Source organism: Sorghum bicolor, chromosome 10 (genome assembly GCF_000003195.3).
Source record: "Sorghum bicolor cultivar BTx623 chromosome 10, Sorghum_bicolor_NCBIv3, whole genome shotgun sequence".
NCBI lineage: Eukaryota > Viridiplantae > Streptophyta > Magnoliopsida > Poales > Poaceae > Sorghum > Sorghum bicolor.
In genome coordinates this window covers 6352521-6371186 of record NC_012879.2, presented here as the reverse complement: position 1 = coordinate 6371186, position 18666 = coordinate 6352521, and the positions used below count along the sequence as shown (strand labels likewise).

General features: G+C 45.9%; 1 protein-coding gene across 1 annotated transcript; it reads left to right on the top strand.

The window, feature by feature from the left end:
- LOC8070747 (choline/ethanolaminephosphotransferase 1) lies at positions 1123–9463 on the top strand. Its single transcript, XM_021450225.1, has 18 exons — positions 1123–1478; positions 2670–2679; positions 2766–2816; positions 2947–3024; positions 3873–3948; positions 4027–4049; positions 4121–4221; positions 5169–5263; positions 5389–5463; positions 5707–5782; positions 6189–6252; positions 6746–6786; positions 6883–6967; positions 8157–8219; positions 8309–8367; positions 8465–8517; positions 8966–9038; positions 9135–9463. Exons 1-18 carry the CDS (start codon positions 1342–1344, stop codon positions 9154–9156), a joined length of 1182 nt encoding a protein of 393 aa, XP_021305900.1. The 5' UTR covers positions 1123–1341; the 3' UTR covers positions 9157–9463.

Genomic DNA, 18666 nt, shown 5'->3' with positions numbered 1-18666 from the left:
TTGGGCTTTGTTTCGTTTTCAAAAAATTTTGCAAAATTTTTTAGATTCCTCGTCACATCGAATCTTTAGACACATGCATGGAGTATTAAATATAGACGAAAATCAAAACTAATTGCACAGTTTGATCGAAATTGGGAGACGAATCTTTTGAGCCTAATTAGTCCATGATTGGACAATATTTGTCAAATACAAACGAAAGTGTTTCAATGTCGATTTTTTAAAAAATTTTGGAACTAAACAAGGCCTTGAAGGGATTATCACATTGCGAAGAAAGAGGAATTGTATAGACCTGTACTACTCCTGTTTGGCACCCTGAAATGTTTGATAAGAGCACAAGGACAGAGATCCATTCAAGCTTTCCATCCATGGCCTTGTTTAGTTCAACCTGAAAACCAAAAAGTTTCCAAGATTTTCTGTCACATCGAATCTTGTGGCACATGAAACATTAAATATAGACGAAAACAAAAACTAATTACACAGTTTAGCTGTAAATCATGAAACGAATCTTTTGATCCTAGTTAGTCGATGATTGGATAATATTTGTCACAAACAAACGAAAGTGCTACAGTACCGAAAATTTTTTACTTTTCGGAACTAAACAAGGCCCATGTATATAATGCAACTCAAGCTTTTCCGGCGTAACATGAGTTTTCCATCCATGTACTACTCCATGAGTTTTGGCTAGCTGCAAAAAATACATAGGATTATGTGAATTTTATAATTGGGAATTGGGAAAGAGTTTTGGCTCCTTGCTGTTGAGCGAAGGGACTGATACTACAAAATCATTTTACAATGCAAAAAGAATGGTGGAATGGTGTTTCAAAAAAAAGAATGTGGAATAGGAACGTCCATATCACATCGGATTCGTGATGCTTGCGTGGCAGCACCGTTAGGCAAACGCATACAGCGTCGAATTTAAAAAATAAATTATATACCATTTTAAAATATTAATTAAAATAGGTTCAATTTTTTTTAAAAAAAATCCGACTGCCGATATCCACGTTGCTCAGTTTTTTTTTTTTTTTGAGTAGGAGACAGACAGGTGTCGTCTGCCCGTCGGACCCAAAAGGTTCCCAGTCTCATACTCAAAACGCACGGGCCCCACGCCATACACGGACGCGTGACGAATATACCACGCGTTGCCTTGGGCAAGATCCGCTCCTCCTCGCCTTCTCGCCCGCTCGCGGAACCACCGCCGCCACCCCACCGCTCTCCAGCCCCCGCCGCAATCGCGTCCCCTTCTCGGCCCTTCCAGAGCTTCTCGACCACCCGGTCCCCTCCATCTCCGAGCACCCCCCGCTCCGCCCCCGACTGGCCCGGCGGTGAACCCGACCGAGCAGGATGGGGTTTATCGGCGCGCACGGCGTCGAGACGCTGAAGCGGTACAGGTACAGCGGGGAGGACCGCTCGGTGGTGGCCAAGTACGTGCTCCAGCCCTTCTGGAGCCGATGCGTCACCCTCTTCCCGCTCTGGATGCCGTGAGTAGTCTCCATCCCCGCTCTTTGTGCTGCGTGTGAGCGTGCGCTCCAGTTCACGACCTACTATTGTTCTACTAGTTGGTTAGTCCGCGCGTGCGTGCAATCCCTGGTAATGAGTTGTTTGCTCTGTGACTAGTTCCAAATCCTGTTTGGGTGTTCGATTGGTCTCCTTCTACCTGCGTGGCTTCTTACTTGTAGTGGTTGAGTAGTTGCTGCGTCTGCCCATTCCCCAATCTGTAAGGGGCTAAGGGCAGTAACAAGTAGTTGAATAGTTGCTTTGTACGACCTCCCGAGAAGGGTTAGTTGTTTGTGTTTGGCTGCTATTGTGGAATATTTGAATTTAGAGATGTGCAGTTGTGCACAATGCTGCGTAGGTTATTCCGCACAAGATCAGTATGGTCTATGGGAGGGAATATTTCAGAAGGTATAAGGAGGCCCTTAAGATTAAGGGCTTAATACGACTGACATCGGGTTCCTATCTAAAACTGAATGGCTTTACAGGTAGTTGTATGTGTGTTAGCTTGCTATGGTATTTTACTGTTTCCATTTTTCAGTAGCCGTTGGAATCTATGCCACAAAGCAATAATAAATTACATGCGCCCACCTGCTGATAAGTGTTTTCTTGTCCCCCTGGTGCATGTTGGAAATGCACATGTGGTGTCACTACTCCTGTTCATGGATCAATTATATTTTGGTGGGCTAATGTAGAAATTTTCCTAATTATGTTTGGGCGGTGAGAGGAGGCTTTTTAAGGTTTCTCAAGTTCATGCTGTGGAAGTAATAACTTCTCAAAATGCTCACCTTCTCCTGGTGTAAGCTTACTCCACATGTGAACAATGAGTTTTGACTCTATGGTTTTCTTCTACAACCAAGCAATTGTGGCCTGGAGAGCAAACAGTGCTCTTAGGCTTCATTTGCAGAGATCTGTCTTTTTGGCTATCAAGCTTAACGAATTGGCAGGAGCACTGCCTTTCAATTAAGCAAGAAGAGAGAGTTTATGTACAAGATCATGGCTTGATCGCCGAACACAGAGAATCCCCATTGCAACACCTAGGCTCTGACCCCCTGTTCTAAATCAAGCGTTAGCACAGTTCAGGCATCAAGTTTCATGTTACGCTTTGTTCTTTCCCTATCAAAACTTCTGTGCTAACTTATAATTTTCTTCATTTGCATGTCTGGATTCACAAATAGACCAAACATGGTAAGAGATCGATGACCGCATTGTCAATTCTTCGTTGGATTCATCTCATCTGGTACAGTAAATGGTTATGCTTTCCGACATTTCAGATCACACTTACAGGATTTTCGTTTCTAGTTCTATCAGCGCTGCTTGGCTATGTAAGTGTTTTTCTTGCTTGAACAAGTTGCAATTTTGTGAAGCTGTTAACCTGTGCTTCTTTTGATGCATTCTATATCATGATATAACCCATATTTTTTTAAGTTGTTGCTATGGTGATCACTTATGCAGATATATTCGCCTCGCCTTGACACTGCTCCCCCTAGGTGGGTTCATCTTGCCCATGGATTACTCCTCTTCTTGTACCAGGTTTGTGAAACTAACTAATCATGAATTCTAAATGGACAATTAAGTCTTTTTTTTCTGCTTCCTTTGCCCCCACATTGGCAAGCAAGAGTATTTCAATTTAAGAGTTTTTGAATGCCATACTTTTCTTGGGATTTAGTTTCCTCCCAAGAGAGAGAACCCAGGGAAACAAGGGGATTGTGTCAGTGTTAACTTTAAAATTTAGGATTTATGGCTAACTTATGTGGAAAGAGGTGTGCTTTATTGTTCTAGGTGGTTTAAAAATGAGTTCCATGTCAGCTTTTGCAGAACAATCTTTGTAGCTTAGTTGTAGGTCTAGAAAATTCATAAGGGCTCAATTCAATTTAAACATGATTTGGAATGGTGAAAATTAATTGTCACTGTCGGAAAAGACAATGAAACATGTTTCATGCAGTTAAATAAGAGACTCTTTTGGCACTCTCGATGTACTAATTAGCATTAACCATGTGCCCTTTCTGTATTTTATTAGACTGGTACAATTTACTTTGCACTATTGGTACCATGCATCATCCAAAATTTAAAACCTGTTTTGCAAACAACTATGGCACTATATTAAATCTTGAGATAAAAAAAACTTGGCAAACTCTAGTCTGTTCATGTTACATATTGGTTAGAATGTATTTTGACATAGTATCTCCTTATTGACATTAAAAAGAAGTCCAGAATTTTATTTTTTCTATTTTGCTATCTGCTGGTATGCGTAATGGTTCACTGGATGTCTGATTAAACTGGTGACTACGATGCCAGCTTGCTCATAAATTTGATAGTTTGATAAACTATATTGTCTTATAGCATCTTGTCTTGACGGTGTAATATTGCCTCCATGCTAGACTTTTGATGCTGTTGATGGTAAACAAGCGAGGCGTACTAGCTCATCAAGCCCTCTTGGAGAACTTTTTGATCATGGTACTTTGTAGCCCTCATTTTCCCTTTTCCTATCTCTATTAGCATGGTATCTTACATCTCTAAACTGCCATTTTACAGGATGTGATGCACTTGCCTGTGCTGTAAGGATTTTCTAAGCCCTTACACCTTTTCCTCCCTTGACCTTTGAGATGTTTCTCTGATTTGTTGTTAGTTTGAAGCTTTGGCTCTTGGAAGCACCTTGATGTGTGGAGGATGGACATTCTGGTTCTGGGTGGTTGCTGCTGTCCCGTTCTATCTTGCAACCTGGGAACAGTAAGACCCTTGAAACCCATTTGGTGTGTACATACTCTAATTTGAGCAAAATTTGGTTTTCCGCCCCAAATGTTACTATGTGTTCTGAATTTCTGATGACTCGGTCAAATGATTAGATTTAACAGTGCTCATTATAGAAAAGCTTAGGCTTATAGGCTGTGTACCTATTGTGGCATTAAATTATCTCAACGTTATCTAGTTTGAATGTTGGTGAATTTCTTTTGCGTGTTATTGTTTAATGTGCCATGGAATGTAATATGATAAACTGTGACAAAATAGCTGTAATGTGGATTGCTTCATGGTTACTTCCAGTCTTCCACAATATCTAGGGAACACATTGGTGACTTGGTGTTTTCCCCCATTTTCTTAACAAGTATGACAGTGTCTAAAAAAGTGCTAAGGCGCTAGACTGTCAGTGGGGTAAGGCGCTAATGCGAATGGCTGCTCATTTTTGTGTATTTATACGATTGCCTCTTTTTAGTTAGGGAAAGTACTTTGGTGTCGCTTTATAGGTGGATCTTGAGACAATTTAACAGACAATAAGTGGTCTCGTAGACTTGTAGAATTTTACAATCATTACTTTATGTGTGGAAGAAAATAATGTTTTGAGTTGCATACCAATAACAACTTCAACAATAGTACACAAGTAGTATCATAGTCCTAGATTTAACAATACCTCTTTCTCTCACCTCCTCCCCTCTCCTCCACATCATAACAAAATCTGATGTGGCATTTCATGAGACAGCCTATGAGGCAGCTGGTGTTTACCAATGTACTGCTTGAACTTGTGTCTTCTGTTGTTGCAAATGACTTTACACAAGAAAATTTATAGGTTTCAGTCATTAGTTTTACATCTTGTATTGTTGGACTGATGTTCTTAATGTTTATCCTTTGATATTAACTAAGGTCTGTCTGCTATTTATCGGTATTTACACTTGTGTCACCAGCTTCTTTACAAATACACTCATTCTTCCTACAATAAATGGACCAACGGAGGGCCTGATGCTGATCTATGTATCCCATTTGTTTACATTTCTTACTGGTAATTTCCCCTATAAGCAAATCTTGATATGCATTAACTTTTTTCTTCAAATCTCTGTTACATTCTTGATTGTTCTAAAATCAGAACGTTTATTACAATTCATGTTGTTTGTTCTCTTAATCTAGGCGCTGAATGGTGGGCACAGGATTTTCGGAAATCACTACCCTTTTTGGGTTGGATTCCACTTCCATTTCTTTCCGGTATGTGCTCTTGGGACTATGAGATGATGTCACCGTTTTATGTGAACACAGCATTATTTTTTCCTTTATGCCTTATTGGCATGATATTTGACTGCAAGTATATAAGTATTTCTGTGATCTTTACTACATTGCGATATATGTTTCTTTAGTCAACTGAGTCTGTTTGCCAGAAGCGCAATGCTCACGGCCTCACATAATTATTACTGTAATTATTTCTAAAGTTCTTCCTTTTGCTTGTTTCAGAAATCAAAATCCCCTTGTATGTTCTTGTGCTGATTCTTATGATTGTATGTGCTGTTATACCTACTGTTAGATCCAAGTAAGCTTCTCTTCCATTTCCTCTACTCCCTAATTGCTCTTTGTATTGAGCATCCAGAACTATTATGGAACTACACACAATTGCCGATTCATCCAGTTTCTTGAATTGATAAATGTAACTAGTGACTTTGGGACATTCACCTCAGGACAAATGAATAATGATAATTGATAAATGTGACTGTGATACGTGTCTCATATTTGCTAATGATTGGTTCCAATATGTTACTGTCCTTTGTATTCGTTCTCCAGAACTGCTTGCAATATCTTCCATTTTCATAAATCCTCACTTCATTTGCTAGTGATTTCAATAAAATTTACCACAATGTGGAACAAGAATGATAGTTAATTGATGGAACTGTGTTGCATATGATCAATCTTTGCTTAGAAGTGATTCTTTTGTTGTCCAGTGTCAGCAATGTCCAAGAGGTAGTTGAGACGCGAAAAGGAAGCATGGCATTAGCATTAGCCATGGTAAGCTTTTGACTTTCCCCATATGCGGGCAAATAGAATTTGTTAACGATGCAATTTTAACAGTATATTGGCTTCCTACTGTGCTTCTGGAAATAGTAATCGATCATCCATCTGAAAATATTAAGCCCTAAGCAAGGAAGGATTAGTTTTATAAAAACAAATGTGTGTTCTTTTGCATACATTTTTCTACTTTGCTCCCACTAATATAACTTATTATCATGAAGTTTATATATGTTAGCACTGCCAGTGCTGAAAAATCTATAGATATCTAGTTCCCTCCAGAGCATTTATAGCCCCCCCCCCCCCCCCCCACACACCCCCCCACACACACACACACCCACACACAGAGCATCTAAGTTGTCAATGTGAGAACTCAGCTATTGTTTTAATATTATGGCCGCTTTAACTATCTTGTGTTTGTCAGTCTCAGGTTGCATGTGCTGTTATTTCATATTAACGTTTGTTTTCTTACGTTTTTTATACTTGGCTGCAGATCCTTCCTTTTATTACACTGTTAGCTGGAGTTGCTATCTGGTATGCCAACTGAAAAATGTATCATTGTTTATTGTATAGGATAGAGCTTCGGAAATATATATCATTTCACTTAGGCCCCTGTTGTTTGTTATGCAGGTCTTATCTTTCTCCTTCAAGTATAATGAGGAACCAACCACATTTGCTCGTAATTGGAACTGGCTTTAATTTTGGATATTTGGTGGTAAGTTTCATTGCTGTTATTTTTTGTTCTTAGATTATTTAGCTTAGAAAAAAGTCCAAATTACTCTCCCCCAAGTTTGGCCTATGTCCCGGTAACCCCCTAAACTAACATTTAGTTCAATTTACTCCCTCCAAGTATTTCAGTTGGTTTAGTTTACCCCTTAGCAGGATTTCTTATTTTTGTTTCTCCACATATAAGTGGAGTTTTAATGTCAAATTTTGTGAGGTGATAGAGGACATCATAAATTATGTTAGAAAAATATATCTTAATTTTTGGCCACTATTTTGATAGTTTAGGAAATTTAATAATAAATTACCCCTAGAGATACAATATTGTACGAAGCATAATTATGAAAAATGAATAATGTATTTTTCTAGCACAAAATATATGTCCTCCATCACCTTACAAAATCTGAAACTTAAACACAATTTGTACATACGAGAAACAAAAAAGGAAAATGTAAATTGGACCAACGGAAATAGTTTTTTTTAGCTCCCAACTGAAATAGTTGGAGGGAGTGAATTGGACCAAATACTTTAGGGCGTTATTATTATTATTATTATTATTATTATTATTTGGGGCAGGGGGGGGGGATTTGGACTTTTTCCCCTTTAGCTTGCTCAACACAACAGAATTTTATATCTACAACAACAGTGGCAAGAATGAACCCTTTTAGTCCCAAGTAAGTAGAAGGATGAAACCCAACATGTGCCACCAACAAAAACGGAAAAAGAGGGTATACATATAAAGCATCAATAATAAATAGTTTTATATTTAGGCTTCGAAAATTTAATTTGCTGTAGGATTTAATTTTGTAAGGCGGGATTGATTCGAAATAGCAACCTCGCCACTACCCAGGACCCAGGTCACACAAAAGTCATCTCAGTCTCATTAGTACTGCTGGCAGAATATAAAATAACAGCACATGCAACTTGGCAGAATATAAAATAACAGCATATACAGAAGCCTTAGGATTGATTGGAATGCATGAGTCAAGCAGTGCACCTGATGACTCATATGAACAACAGATTAGACTGGACTTAATTTCAGCGGTTGCATGATGTATTTAGTAATGTGTGGTTTTCTGAAGGGACAAACTCAGTGCAACACTAACGCACTATCACTCATTTTGTTTATATCTACAAATACTGCTCATCATCTTATAATGTGAATAATCATCTATGAGCAGGGAAGAATGATACTTGCTCATTTGTGTGACGAGCCCAAAGGTCTAAAATCTGGGATGTTCATGGTATATGCCTTTGAAGTATCCTGTCTTCTCATCTTTAGATGCCAAGTGTAGGCCACTTTTTAAGTACTGACTAAAATCTCTTGTCTCAGTCTCTGGTGTTTCTTTGTTTTCCGATTGCAAATGCTCTCATTGCAAAGATCAACAATGGGTAAGCTCTTAATGTGTTTATTCCACCTAGTACTGGTAACATCTGAAGGACAGCTCTTTTGTGTTTACACTAAATGATTCGATCTCCTTACTGGCAGGACTCCTTTGGTTGATGAGCTTGTGCTGCTGCTTCTTTATTGTGCATATACAGGTGAACCTGAGCATTCAGTTTCATACTTGCATCTTATGATCATTTCTATGGAATCTTTCCTAGGCACTAACATTCAGTTTGTGCATTATATTCAATAGTATCATGCTTTGTGGGCCTAAAGAGCTCGTGTAGATTTATAAAATGCTGTTTCAGATAGTACATTCTCTAATATTTAGTCTGAGTCTTTATTCATTTCCTAGCAATGGATCACTAGCACCATAAAACTGTACTTTTTTCTTGTATTGCTGTTATACTGGGTATGATCAGGGAGACCAACATCTACGCATGTGACATTCTCATGTTCGTAGCATGTAACTTTGCATCTCAAAGTCTGCAGTGTGTTAAGCTCCATCTTCTGGGACTATTGCCCTTTTATGGCGATGTTTCTGCTTGGTTATCTGGTCACACTCAGCGTTTACATATCACTGTTCCATTTTTCTGGTTACAGTGGGTCTTTACCTACACCTTGCCGTCTCGGTTGTGCATGAAATCAAGGATGCTCTTGGAATCTATTGCTTCAGGTGTGAAAACTTCTGTGTGTTCCTACTGTTCGGAAAACTCCTATTGTTTTAACTGTTAACCCTTTTTTTTTTTGCTGCTGTTGGTACTGCTGACAGGATAACTAGGAAGGAGGCTTGAATTTGTTGTAGTCCAGATATATTACTTCACAAGAGCAACAATTCGTCACCGTGGACGCTGGAAGTGTGCCCCTTGAAACGCCACAACCATCTGTTTGTTGTGAAGAGGGGATCTAGGAATTGTATTGCATAGTAATCTTCATACAACAGTGTAATGTACATTACGTGGGTTGCAGATGTATGGTAGCAATAGGGTCCTTAGAAGATATACGACGAAAAATCATGCTCGGGGAAAGTAACCATAGCAAGTGGTGGTCTCAGTGTTTTGGGCTCTCAAAATCTATGTCTGCTTCTGTTTCTGCCGTCAAGACTTTGTGGTGACAAGGAATTTGGCCAAGCCCGGCGGCTGAACGCGCCGGCCCGTGGCTTCTGAGAGCTGTCGACGGCCTCTCTTCCGTCGCGTGGGCCGTGCTTCGAGTAGAATAATGGCGGACTTAGACCCTCATTCACAGGCCCAGTTTGCTACAATTGTTGACCTACTGGGCTCTTCACGGCTCAGCAGCCTGGCCTTTATATTGTCCTATCGGGCTCTTCACGGGCCACGGCTCAGCAACCTGGTCTGTACAAAAAAAATGGGCCGAGATATATTGTGGAGTTTAACCATAAATTTGTCAACTGCATCATTAGCACCGTTCTGCTTGCATTTTCGAAGAAAAAACACACAAATCACAGCGACCATTTTGCAAGTTGTGAATGGCAAACGACGATGCTCAGCCACCAGAAAAATGGCGATCATGACAAAAAAAAAAAAGCGACGTCGGCGGCTTCTCCCGGATCCGCAATGATACAGAGCGTGCCACCGTGGATGTACCTACACGCCGAGGACACCGTCCACCGCCGCAGAAGCCGGGAACGAGAGCCTACTACGCACACGTCGCCGGCCCCTCCCTCCCCGCCCTGGACGCGTCTGCTTCCTCCTGCGCGCCAATACCGGTCCCGAGAGGCGAGAGAGCACGTCGGGCGTCGGGCGGAAATGATTGGCCTCCAGAGCTCGTGCAGCGTCGCCAGCCGAAACAGCGACGGCTTTGGCTTGGTGGTGGCTTCCGGTGTGGGAAAAAAGCAAAGAGTGCTTGGAGCTGGAAGGGGGAGGCACAGCCGCACCGCACAGGGCAGGCAATCGAGTGGCAGCGTATCCGCGGCAGCAATGATGCGGCGCTTTCTGGATGGGCAGGAGGCCGGTGGATCAGGGAGTCCCCCGATGAGAGGTTTGTGGGGGACTGTGGAGTGTGGAGTGGACGACAGGTGCTGCCGTGCCGTTGGAAATTACAGTCGTACTAGTAGTTCCGTCCCTGCGCAAAGGCGCGATACCCCATCCATACCGCGATGTCTTTTTTCGTACGAGCTAATCATTGGCAGCGTGACACGATGCTAATCCATTGATCCAGGTAGGATTTCGAACTTCATGGCCGTCAGTACGGTTTCTGCAGTGATACTGCAAGAGTTTTTATAAATATCTTGAGCTCGTATTATTCTAGTAGTCAACACATAGGCCTTGTTCAGTTCGCAAAAACTTACGAAAAAGGGCACTGTAGCACTTTCGTTTTTATTTGACAAACATTGTCCAATCATAGACTAACTAGGCTCAAAAGATTCGTCTCGCGGTTTACAGGTAAACTGTGCAAATAGTTTTTGTTTTCGTCTATATTTAATGCTCCATGCATGTGCCGCAAGATTCGATGTGACGGGAAATCTTGAAAAATTTTGCGAACTAAACAAGACCATAGTAGTAGTATATACCACTATAGTGCGCTCATGATACGAGTCGGGAGAGCACGTCGCCCAGTATGTGGGTGACAGAAATGGGTTTCCTCTACCACAAAGGCTACGAGCGTCCGTTTATGGCAGGCAGGCACCAGAGGCAGCCACGGAACTGGGCGAGCACGAGAGGGCCTTCCCGAGGCCGGGGAGCGAGCGAGCGAGCTTGCCTGCTGCCCCCTGCCGAGCGCGCTGCACTGCAGTGGTGCACGCCTCAGAGAAAAGCAGGCTTCGCCTCGCCTCGCCTGCTCTCGGCGCCTGGCCCTTTCACCTGGCCACAAACGGTAAAGTGGCCGGTCACGACGTGTCGCCGCTCCAGAACCGGCGCGGGACCGAGCAGGAGCAGTGCATGCCCACGGCGGCATTGAGAGCCTGTGTCTCTGCGAGTGCGGCCGCTCCAAGTGACCGCGTGTCGCCCGCGCCGCGCGCAGAAAGAAAGCCCTCGGATCCGTGGCGGGCGAGCGAGCCTACGGCGGCACGGCCGTGGCCGTGAGGCCAGGCCGTCGTCGGCTCGTCTCGGCTCTCGTCTCGTGTCTTTTTGCCGACGGGGAGGGGAGGGGAGGGGAGGGGACGGAAGGACCGGACGGGCCAAAAAGATGCGAGAGCGACGGGTGAGAGACGGATGGATGCGCAGCGCAGGCGCAGCAGCAGGGAAGCGCTTTGCGTGTGCCCGCCCACCGACGCGCGGGACCCGCGCGCGGCACGGGCTCCGCCGGACGGCATGGCGTTGGCGACGCCTTTTGGCGCCCGACGTCTTGTCGCCGCTCGCCGCCCGCCCGGCCGGGACCGGGACCCTCCTCTCGCTGCTGCGGCGGGAGCCGGGAGACGTTGACAAACAAGACTACAGCTGGGCGCGCTCCAACGGCTCGTCTTTTTACTACTGGGCTGCTACGCATTAGTTACCGCCGCTGAGTTGCAGTGTTGCACACAGCCTTTACAACTGTAACTCGTCGGTCTATGTGCGTGCGTCTTAGCGGCCAAGTTCCTGGAACATAGGGTTCGTAGTACGTGGTACGATATTCTCATAAACTCTGGAACGTAGAGGGTATACAGCTTCGTCTCGTTCCTTTAAGTTGCGGAACGCGTTCCACTTTCCAAAGGAACGTGTGTCTGGGACGTGGTGGTTGGCTCAAGTAGTTTTACGTATTGTTTTGAACTAAATGAGTTCGACCTAGCGTGGTATAGTTTACTGTTGTATATTTTGTTTTATTTTGGGCTGTCCAACTCCAACCATAAGGCTCGTTGTAGGTCCAAGCCAATGAGTCAATCACCAACTATATTTTTTGCCGGTCGCCGCCGCCGGCCGCTCACGGACGGGCATAGCGCAGTATGCACACACACCACGAAGTTCCATAGTCACTTGGACTGACGTTTCTATGATTGCTTCTGCATATGATTCGCGTTCCACCATATTTGGGAACGACGTTCCATGATGTTCCCGTTCCACGTTTCGGGACGAAGTTCCCGGAACGGGGAACGTGCCCATATTCCCGTACCTGGCTGCTAAGGCGTGCGTGCGTGCGTACGTCACTGCGATTTCTCCTCTCTCTTTTTTTACCGTGGCGGAAGCCCGATCGCCTCCACCTCGATCGACCCGTCCGCCGTCCGGCCACCGTGCGGTACACCGCGAGTTCCGCTCCATCAGAACGCACGGTTCGAGCCATCACCCGAGCGCCCGCCACGGAACTCCTGCTTCTGCTTGGTGGTAGTAGTGGGAGCCGGGCGCTCGCCCATCTCGAGCCCATGCGGCCATGCCGCCCTGCAGCACCGCACATGTACAGTACAGTGCGACACCCATCCGCCCCCGTGGTTCCGAGCCCGAGCCTCCGCCGTGCCTGGCACCGCTACGTTTTTACTGCTCGATCGCAGGCGTTGAAGAGCTGCGTGCGTGCAGTGCATCGATCCCTGCAACTGGAACCAACGAGACAGGAGACACCCACGCCGTGACGGGAGGAGCGCGCGCGCGCGGGCGCGGGCGCTGCGAGGGGCCGGCATGCATGGGCGCGTGGCCGCGGAGCAAATGCGCCTGTCCGGGCTCGATCGATCGACGAGGGCACTCGCCACGCTACAGCAGCGCAGATCGGTGGATGGAAGGAACGATCGAGCGCGTGCTGTGCCAGTGCCAGACGGTGGTGCACCAACAGTTCGTCCCAGTACCTGTGCGTCGCAGCGTCGCTAGCTAGTAGCTCCAGCAGCGATCCGTGATGATGCACTGGCTATACTCTACGTACGTATACGTACAAGTAGAGGACCCGCCGGCCGGCCCGAATGGAGCAAAGCATTATAAAAGTCTTGTGCTGCCCTGCCTGCCTCGTCTGTCGTCGCTTTGGTAGCTCTACTACCATACTGTGTACGTATTAACTGCGCGTCCGGTACTGTCTGCCCCTTTTGGCTCTCAAGCTCGGGCCCTCGGCGGACGTCGATACAGGCTACAGACAGGCGAATTTATTAGACGTGCCATTTATGCCTGTCCATGCCAAATAGTACCAGACCGGTAATATATATATATATATATATATATATATATATATATATATATATATATATATATATATATATATATATATATATATAAACAAACTAAATATAGAGTTTATCTATAATCTATGAGATAATTTTTTAAAATTTAGTTAGTATAGAATTAAATAATAGTTATTAAATATAAATAAAAATATTACAATAACCAAAGTCAAAAAATTTCGCGAAAGAAACAAAACCTAATTTACGGCGGCACGAGAAGCCTCTGAGTGAGTTCCGTCGGGTCGTCCGGAGGCGTTGAGGCGACAACCATGGACCATGGTTGGATCGATGGCACCACGGCGAAGTAGGCGTTGTGGACATTACGGTACTTGTATCGTTGTACGGGCTTGCTGGTAGTACTCCAGTACAGTATATTATGAAGATGATTTGGTCGCGGATCTTGACCGGGAAGTTGTCACGGACAAGCATGCATGTGTACATGCGGTAACGCACTGTACATGCACCGACGTACAGCCGACGACGACGTGTCGAGACGGCCGCAGTCGCTTGAGCTCTGTACTACCGGTAGACGGTAGTGCATGCTGTGCTGATGGAGCCGACGTATTATTACGTGCTCCTGCATAGTACAGCACGCCTATTCCGTTATAGTACCAACAACATGTAAAGTATGCATAATGTACCCCCAACAATTATTTATACGTTGGCTAAAGCTTGGAACATCAGAAAATAAAAAATAAAAAATGACAGTACTGCAGGAACCAACATTTTTGTGATGATGTGACGTACGGGAAAACAGCAGCATCCGGACACGCTGCGCATCTGCATGCTGCATGGCATGGGCGCTATGCCAACTGAATGGCGCACCAGCAGCACCAGTAAACGCAGCGTGGCGCGGCTCTTCGCACAAGGAGTACGTTGTGCTCTGCCGGCCTGGCGAATCTGCGAGACGCGCAAAACGGAATAGGGTTGAGGCTGGGTGAGTTGACCCGACGCTGCGTTCCTGCTCATGCATGCATGCATGCCTGTGTGCCAGTGCCATATGCATTGCAAGTACCAAGGCCGGACAGTTGGGAGGAGATCAGGCCATCCGCCATCCCTCATCATCCGAGGTGGGTGCGTGCGCGTGCTGCATGCAGCTTGCAGCTAGCAATGGCTCGTGGTCATGCAGTGCCGTGCCGAGTGTACAAGTCGTCCGGACCGGACGTCCGCCCAGCCAGCTTCTAGACGTGACCTTTTCTATTGCGTTATACTCCTCCGGTGCACAGCACTGTACGTATACATGACAGTTCGGTCTAAAGCGACGAACTGGACGGCACTTCCCTGCTCAACAAGTTCGTGCTTGGACGACGGACCGGTGGGTTTGCGTGGCCAGATATGTACAGTACTGTAGGAGGAGTGCTCTGAAACGAATCTCTCGAGATTGCTGTACGGCACGGGAGGCGTACTACTAGGCGTGTGCTCCTTCGTTCATTTGTGCGAAAGCGGCATGATTAGGCGCCCGGAAATACCATCCCCGGCGAGTCTTTTTAAAATCAAGCGCGTGATGGAATATGCGAGGCAGCAGCACGCTGGTGGATTTGCGCATTTGCTTCCCAGGCAGGCTTGCTTTCCTCGCAATCCACATGCTAATGGCCCCCCGGAAAAGGCTGCGTCACTCGCAGGAGCGAATCATAAGACACACAACAGTGACACACCTCCTGAATAGTACACGTAGGGATCAGTAGTATAATAGTACTCCTAGCCTTTTCTTAATTTCTTTATTATGTCTAGACGTCTAGTGGAGTACTACTCAGGCAATCAATCACGATCAGGTTGCTGCTGCTCCCGACACGGACAGCCCTAATCCGGATTAGTACTGTACAGTAGAACCTCGTGACCTGATGACCGCTACGAGAGTGGAGAGAATGGGAGATTAGGGTTGGCCATGGCCCCCATATGCAGCTGCACCGGCAGGGGAGCACATGCGCCGTCTGCCACACCGCCGGCCCCGCAAACCGCCAGGATGGCTCCACGCCGTCGTCACACCCGCTCCCTCCCCGGAATGGGAGACGACGACAGCTGGAGTGGAGCCGATGCGCATGGGCACGTTCTCGATACGCACCTCATGTCCCGTGTCAGAGACCATGCATGCATGCACAGGCCGGTACCATGCGGAGCCAAAACAAACTGCGAAGCCGAAGCGAGGGAAGCGCCAGTGGGGGTGGGTCATGGTGCATCCACGGCGCCGGGCGCGAGCATCATCCTGCCCTCGGCCCTCGCCTCACCAATGCCGAACACTCTGCGTCAGCGTCACTGGCCTCTGGGCTCTGGCTCTCGTAATCGTAATGAATGGAGGGAGGAGAGGCCGGGCCGCTCGCTGCGTGCTGCCAGAGTCCCAGCGCCCGTGCCCACCCCTGCCTGAAAAGGGACCTGCCGTGCCCACGCAAAACCAGGCGCGCGCGCAGCGGGGCAGCGCGGGCAGGGGCACACTTGCGGAGCGCACCCGCGGTATGAAGTATTAAATACAGACGAAAATAAAAATTAATTACACAGTTTGATAGGAATTGATGATACGAATCTTTTAAGACTAGTTAGTTTATAATTGAATAATATTTATAAAATACAAATAAAATTAATACTATTTATATTTTGCATAATATTTTGCAAGTAAACAAGGCTGCGCCATCGCAGGAGAAAAAAACAACAAACAAAACAGGGCTGATAGATGGATGGTCACGTGGCACCAAGCGTGCCTCCTCCCTCTGCCTCCTCGCGGTCGTCGTATGTGGTGGAAAAGCTACGTACTCGGCGCACCACGCAGCCGTAGGATTCGTCGGTACGCTAATGATCCATCAACCATGTAGTACGATGGCAAATGCTTTTCGCCAATGACCGTAGTGGATGGATCAGGCACCTGCGGAGTACGGCCGGTACGGCGTGCACGGGCCGTCGGATTCGGACAGGCATACCGATACGCAATTACTCTACGCATATACATGTGTCCTTGTTTAGTTTTTCAAAAAAAAAAATTAAATTTTAGATTCCTCGTCATATATGGATTATTAAATTTATATAAAAAATAATTAACTATACATTTTGTCTGTAATTTGGGAGACGAATCTTCTAAACTTAGTTACTCTATAATTAAATAATATTTATCAAATATACAAATAAAAATGATACGATATTTATTTTTGTCAAAATTTTTGAAACTAAACAAGGCCATAATGTGGATCAGTGGATGGGTAGACGTGGTAGCTGCGCAGCACGAGCTTCATCTTGAATGCTGCACGCCAAGGCTCCTATTAATCAAAGGCTGCCTTCCGATGCGGCACGGCGAGAATCCGAACAGTGGCCATGCCCAGCCCAGTGGCCTTGTTGTACGTGGCAGTACGTACAGTAGTGTAAACTAGAGTGCTAAGCGATGGCAAGGCGTTTTGCGTGACACGGGTGAGGGGGGAAACGGCCACAGAGATGCCACTACCGCTCGTACCGCGGAGAATCTCTGCCCCGCCCGGCCGGTGGTCCATCCCGCGCGTAATAATAGTACGGCTTGTTTAGGCCTTGTTTAGTTCACCTCGAAAACAAAAAAGTTTCCAAGATTTCCCGTCACATCAATTCTTTCAACACATGCATGAAATATTAAATATAGATTAAAATAAAAACTAATTGCACAGTTTATCTGTAAATCGCGAGACGATTCTTTTGACTCTAGTTAGTCCATAATTGGACAATATTTGTCACAAACAAACAAAAGTGCTACAGTAGCGAAATCCAAATTTTTTTTCCATCTGTAGCATTTTCCATCGCGAGATGAAAAAGTTTTTGGATTTTGATACTGTAGCATTTTCATTTTTATTTGATAAACATTGTCTAATTATAGAGTAATTAGGCTTAAAAGATTCGTCTCGTGATTTACAGGTAAACTGTACAATTAGTTATTCTTTTTATTTATATTTAATACTTCATGCATGTGCAGCAAGATTCGATGTGATGGAGAATCTTGTAAAGTTTTGGGTTTTTTTGTGTATCTAAACAAGGCCTACTTTAAACCCTAAACGTACTCACAGCTACAGCACGTATGTACGTACTCTACTGTTTCTCAAAAAAAAAAGTACGTACTCTACTTTTTTTCGTGAAAGTACGTACTCTACTGTTTCTCAAAAAAAAAGTACGTACTCTACTGTCGCCAGCCAGGTGGTGCTGCTTTGCTGTCACTGTCATTGCTGAGGTGTGTATGTGTGTGGCCAGTGGCACTGTACAGCCATTCAGTTCCGGCGATGGGACTGGGTCGGGAATAACCCGGCCCAGGCCTGCCCCCGGCACGCCCACGCCCGCAGCATCAGCGGTCGTGACCCGTGCGCACCACGCAGCAAGGCTGGCGAGAGGCAGCATGAGAAGCTAGCTATTGCATGCCCATCAGCATTGCATACGGGCCAGTCGCAGCTCAAAAAAATCGTCGTCGGCGCCCCGTGCGTGCCATGGTCACGGCTCACTCACAACCCGGCGTCAAGTGCTGCGCTCTAACTGTTCCTGCACCATCAGGGGCAAAGCTCTGTCAGTGTCTATACTGTGTCCCAGGATCTCGCTCGTCACTCGGCACTTGGGCCTGCGTCGCGTGGCAGACGAACCGGAAGGAAGAAGGGTTGCAGACTTGCAGCACAAAAAGCTTCCGCTGATGAATGAATGAACAGTTGAACTAATGAAGCATGCATGCATGACGCGCCCAAAATACTCGTACCGCCACGCAGCTGGAGCAGCAACCCACGCAAAAAAGGGCTCTTGTCGTGACGCCGAGACGGGCCCGCGCACGGCGCACGGCAGCAGCGCCCAGAGGGGGGCCGGCCCATGCATGCAGCCTTTCCACCCACGCGGCCCCTCTGAGTCTGAGCACCAAGTGACCAGCGGATCCAGTTTTACTGTACTGTTGCACCGGAGCGGCGCCATCGCTGCGGGCAACGAGCGCGCCGAACGGTGCAGTGCAGGAGCAGGGTGAAGCGGCGGCTGGAGCAGCAGGCGAAAGCCAGCCGCCGAATGTAGCGCCGTGCCGTGCGACGTGGGTGCGCGGCGCCGGGGTATGCGAGGATTATCGGGGGTAGATTGACGTGCTCAGAAAGCACTCTTCATTTTTTTTTATTTTCAAGGGAAAACTCTTCTTTATCTTAGGGCTTGTTTAGCTCACCCAAAAACCAAAAACTTTTTAGGATCCCGTCACATCAAATCTTATGATATATGCATGGAGTATTAAATATAGATGAAAACAAAAAATAATTACACAGTTTGTCTGTAAATCGCG